Source organism: Dryas octopetala, chromosome 8 (assembly GCF_963921425.1).
Source record: "Dryas octopetala chromosome 8, drDryOcto1.1, whole genome shotgun sequence".
Taxonomy (NCBI): Eukaryota; Viridiplantae; Streptophyta; class Magnoliopsida; order Rosales; family Rosaceae; genus Dryas; species Dryas octopetala.
Window position 1 is genome coordinate 20,950,819 of NC_141373.1, and position 5,646 is coordinate 20,956,464.

A 5,646-nucleotide genomic window follows, 5' to 3' on the forward strand; every position below is an offset into this window, starting at 1 on the left:
TCAAAACAAACCTTTAGCGTCAAGGTTTTTATTTTAATTGATGTAAAAAGAATAATTCCTTCTCCTGCCCTCTACATAAGCAGTAGAAAAATAAAATGCAATGCAACAAAGACATTGGTCATTGATTAACAAATGAACAAATTGGTCTTAGTTGCAGAAGAATTGTGAAACAATATTTTCAGTTATATGACACCCTACCCCCAAAACAGTCCTTGTTTTATATCAACCTGACCCTTTTGGTCTTCCCAAAGGATTCTTTGAACCTTACACATGAAAGCTGATACACTCTTTGCCTCTGGCGTTGGCTGTTGAAGTCGTCGAGCCTCAAAACTATTAAAAACCTTTCAGATTATGTTCTATATGCAATAGACTTCAAAGTAGGAATGCAAATAGAATTTGGAAGATGGATTTTGGCCTTCCCCACTTGTTGGGAAGATGTGAACCATCCTTGCTTGCAGTTACCCCTTGGGTATGATCCCCTTGTTTTCCCTGAAATAAAAATTTCCAAATGAAAGAATAAAACTCTTCTTCAAATGAAAATTAAGGAATCCTATGAACCTAAAGTATTAATTCCATTACATTTTTTTGGAACAACCAAGTGAAACAACTGAAGTTGATAGCAAGTCTTCACATAGTAAGGTATATATGACTGTCTGACACGAAAATTGACAAACATTCTTAAAGTAAAAAACAAGAAACATGCAAATATGTGTTTCTAAGTGTGTGCATATGCATGCACATGTTTATTAATTTTACCTCTACAGCATCCTTGAGAGGCCCCCAGCATTCAATTCTATTGTACTTCTTCAAACTAGAATGAAAATAAACCCGAACCAAAGCATCAAGTGACTCAGGATGCTCTCTGAAAAGTAGTGAGTCTCCATGTAGCACAGCTCTGAGTACCTGGCTTGCATTAAAACCAAAAATACATAAAAAGGAAATGTTTAAGCAACATATTTTTCATTCAACCATCAGAATATCCTTTTCCATAGTCTTAGAAGAAACACTTACCAAAGGCATTTCTTTGGAAAATATGTGATATCTGAACTCCGCAGCCAGGTCTAGCAAGAGATTGGGACCGCTCACATAGCAATGAATATGTAGACACATTTCACCATTCACCCTTTTCCATTCTGCAACCACATCATCCTTACTGTACCATCCTTTTAACTGCAGTAAGGATCCAATAAAAATCCAATGAAAAATGAAAATGGAGTATCAGATGCAATACAACCAGCATTGTTGCAACTTCTTCTATCTTGGCATAAATAGGCATCATAACAAGCCATCAATTAACCGGAGGAAATAAATATGAAGCAGACCTGATCAAGGTTGATGACATTGGAGATGGTTAAGGTCAGGTTAGCTGTGAAGTCACAATGAGAGAGGATGTACGTTCTTGGGATGATTCCAACATAATTGTTCATTTCTTCTCCCATAAATTCAACTTTGAGCTTTGAAGCGTCGAATCTTGCTGGACCCAAAAGCCTAGCAGCCTGCCAATAAGAATATGTAACCGTTCAATTGGCATTTCTTGAACTCTAATGTTAATCTTATCACAATAATTGAAGAAAACAATGGGGCAATTGAGCTGCTTAAACCAGCAAGCAATCATTATATAGAAACTGAAAGAACTGATACATAAAAATCTATAGAATATGTATGATATTTATCTATTTGTTGAAATTATGTGCTAAAATGAAGTAACGAATGACCATTTTGGACCTTAGAATTAATTACTTCCAATAAAATAATATAGAGAAACTATGGTTGTATTTGGAGAATTCAACTGAATAGCATATACAGGGGTTAAGACTGATAGCATACAGACCAGAATACATGTAGGAAATTCGAAGAGTATGCAACAATAACACAGTTCAAGATCTTATAATATATTTAAAATATCAACTGAACTTTCCCATTGTCCTAGGATAAAATTATTGTTGAAATGAATGAATCTAGGGGCATATATACAAGCATCTCAGCCAAAGATGCCATATGGTAACTGCTGGAACTGTATTTATTCTAATATGCTTATATTGTTATCATAGCAACAATGTCAAATTAATGACATTGAAGATTAAGCTGATACATCCTCAAGAAGGCTTTACCACAACAGCCCTTAAATTTCTGCAATTAAAATTTAGACCTATGTCACAAAGTTTAGGAAACAATCCAACTACTACCCACAAAATGAAACCACACCATTTTTTCAAGTTATGAAGACGAAGGAACAAACATGAACTTCTAAGGGAAATGAAATATTGGGCACAAACATCACTTCTCAAGCATTAAAAATAAAAATAAAAACTACATTCTATAGCAAATTCTAGGACAAAATTCACTTGATTGAACTATCTAATAGTTCCAATTTTAAACAATCCCTTAATAGATAATGCCTTCATATAACTTACATTTTGCAATGCCATTGAAAAGATTATAAATTGCGTCATGAAGAGAGAGTGAAAAAAGAGAGAAGAAAGGTACCTCAGAAACAAAGGTATTGTAAGAGTCTCTGTTGTTACTGATGGAAGAGAGCAAAACAGAATTGGGTCTTCTTGATGATGATGCAAGAAGGCTGGTCTTGTTGAAGTTCCTCAGTGGTGATGGTGGAAATGGATAATAAGCACAATGACAGGCCATGGAAGATGCATAACCCTCTTTTACTCCTCTTCATCTTTCACAAGCAACCATTGTTCCTCTCTTTGGGTTGAGTTAGAGAGAGAAATTAGAGAGAGAGAGAGAGAGAGAGAGAGAGAGAAAAGCAGAATATGTGGAGGATTGTAATTCATAGCTGTGATCATGTGGACTGTGAGAGTCTGTGATTCACAATTTCACATACCTAAAAGTACAAAATCTTTGTCAAGCCCCTTGAACCACACATTCTTTTCAAATAAATTGGTTCATTTTTTGAAGGAAAGAATTAGTGCATGGTGATTGGTCATGAAATCCAACCTTGCGCCACGTCATCATCCGCTTGAGGCTTTTGATAGCCTGTGTAGATAATGTGATTACGTGGCTTTAGATGGGTGCCACATGCATGATGCATCCACATTCCACACCCTGTTTGTAGTACTACTACTACTACCCAGTATACTTGGGCCATTTAAAAACCCAACAAAAAGTTGGGCCGTCTGGCACAGACCCAAAACAAATAAACTCAAAATTCTCAAAATGCAAAGCCCATGAAATTTAAACTACAAAACTGACCAAATAGAATTTTATAGAAAAGGGAGCTTCTAAATTTACCCCCCAACAAATCTTTACCAAGCCGGCCGGTCGGCTCTCTCCTCTCTGTCCCTTTCTCTCCCACAGCACATTACAAGATTTGGAGCAAAAGAGGGCAATAACCTTGTCCTACTATCTTAAGGGAGAGGAAATTTAAACTTGAAATCTCTTCAATATTGTAGAGATAAATACCACTAAAACACAAAATAATTGATTACACATTTGAAACCTTGTAAATTTCTCAAATTTTATTCGAATTTTATGTGGAGATTTTGAGAATTTATTTGAGAAATAAAATATTTTGTATAATTTTCAAATTATTGGTGTTTATTTCAAATAATTTTGGAAATTTTATATAATTATTTTTTTTTCAAATAATTGTTTTATTTTAAAAGTTTGACCCAAATTTGACCAAATTGAAATATTTGGATTTTGACTTTGATTTTGGCATGGTTGGATAGTGCTCGGCTCTACGAGCACATACACGCGAAGCTTGCGTGAATCGGAGTCACGGTTTAAAAGTTACAAAAGTTTTACTTTTGGAAGCATCTTTGTAATTTTCAAAAGTCTTGTTTTAGTATAAATAGAAGAGTTTGTCATAAACACTATCATTTTCTTAAAAAAAAAACCCTCAGCCGCCTCCCAGACTCTCTCTCTTCTCTCTTCTCTCGCGCGGCTTCGCCGACGACAGTTGGCGGCGGTCTTGGTCTTCATCTCTTCGTCTCCCTCTCTACCTCTCTATTAAACCATTCACCCAATGACCCAGCCAAACTCTCAGATCGAAGCCGGGAAACCCAAGACCTTTCAGCGGCGAAATCCTCATTTTTGGCGACGACGTGGTGGCGGACCACCACAATGGTCTTCCTCTCCCCTCGGCGAACACGGGGGTGTATTTTCTTTGCTTCTCCGACCACCACTGCGGGTGTTTGGAAGAGGGAAAGCCGACGGCATTCCACCGTCGACGTTGTTTTCCAACAGCTTTGTCGAAAATTGATCATAAAAATTCATATGATCATGCTTTGAATTAAAATATGATGCAATACAACATGATTTATACAAAGAGGATTCGTACATTGTTTTCTTGATTAAAAGCTCATCAAAGTGCGAATCCACAAGCTCTCCACGCTAGAAGGATATAGAGGGATTGAGCTCACTGGAGAATGAGAGTGCTAGCTCTCTTTCGCAAGTGTGGCTTTTAGAAATAGAAAGAAAGTAGAATGAATTCTACAGGAATTTCCATTAATTTAACTTCTTGACTTAAGGCCTTATTTAAAGATTTGAGTGGAAATCATCTTTCCACTAGAAGGGTTCGGCCACCTAGTCTTATGGACCAAGTTAGTTGGTCCATTTGACTAGGTAATTAAACTTTAATTTTATTATTAATTAATTAACCTTTTAATTAATTAATAAGTCCATTAGCCCAATATTAATTAATTAACCACTTAATTAATTAATTAACTCAATAGTCCAATGTCAATTAATTAACTTGTTAGCCTAAAATTAATTAACCACTTAATTAATTAAAAGGTCTATCATTTCTATTTTCATTAAGGGTAAATTACAATTATATACCTCAATTATAAACCACTTTTCAACTTGGTACCTCAAGTTCAAAAAGTTGCATTAAGGTACACCAACTATGAAACCGTGTCAATTAGGCACCTCTGTTAGTCTGGCCGTCAAAAAGGCCGTTATTTGATGACGTGGCACACCACTAAAATGCTTCATTCCAATTTAGTACCTCAACTTTACCATGTTTTTCAAGTTCATACCTCAAGTTAAAAATCTTGCAAATAAATAAATGTTTTCAAGTTTTTATCTCAACTTCACCCCAACTTCAAAAAGGAGCTATGAAACACGAGATAAGTAGTCACAAATTAGGTTACCCAAAATTGCCAATTTGTTTGAAAATTTTGGCAGTTTCAGGTAGCCTACTTTATGACCAATTATCTAGGGTTTCATAACTTATTTTTGCATAATTTTTATATGGTTGTAAAGAGGAGATTCATAGCTTCAAAATGAATATAAGATTGATGATTTTGCTGGAGATTTGATGGGTCAAAAGTTAGGGTGAATTTGAGATAAAAACTGGAAAACATTTATTTATTTACAAGTTTTTGAACTTCAGGTATGAACTTGAAAAACATGGTAAAGTTGAGGTACTAAATTGAAATGAAGCCTTTTAGTGGTGTGCCACGTAATCAAATAACGGCCTTTTTGACGGCCAAACTAATAGAAGTACTTAACTAATACGGTTTCGTAGTTAAGGTACCTTAATACAACTTTTTGAACTTGAGGTATCAAGTTGAAAAGTGGTGTATAGTTGAGGTATATAATTGTAATTAACCCTTTCATTAATTAGTTTAAAGCCCAATTAATTAACTCTTTAATTAATTCTGCTCAACCTCATTTCTAAAA

General features: G+C 35.2%; 1 protein-coding gene across 1 annotated transcript; it reads right to left on the reverse strand.

Moving 5' to 3' along the window:
• LOC147277946 (STAY-GREEN-like protein) lies at positions 1–2,764 on the reverse strand. The gene is made up of 5 exons (XM_086254551.1): positions 2,488–2,764; positions 1,323–1,496; positions 1,012–1,170; positions 757–903; positions 1–489 (listed from the first exon to the last, which is right to left on the reverse strand). Exons 1-5 carry the CDS (start codon positions 2,641–2,643, stop codon positions 373–375), a joined length of 753 nt encoding a protein of 250 aa, XP_086110677.1. The 5' UTR covers positions 2,644–2,764; the 3' UTR covers positions 1–372.
• Between the last annotated feature and the right edge of the window lie 2,882 nt (positions 2,765–5,646).

Excerpts from the sequence above, each read along its gene's own strand:
- LOC147277946 (XM_086254551.1), bottom strand. The coding sequence starts at position 2,643 with ATGGCCTGTCATTGTGCTTATTATCCATTTCCACCATCACCACTGAGG. Across the intron at positions 1,497-2,487 it reads ACAATACCTTTGTTTCTGAG|GCTGCTAGGCTTTTGGGTCC; the intron begins GTACCTTTCTTC and ends TCTTATTGGCAG. Across the intron at positions 1,171-1,322 it reads ATGTCATCAACCTTGATCAG|TTAAAAGGATGGTACAGTAA; the intron begins GTCTGCTTCATA and ends TCCTTACTGCAG.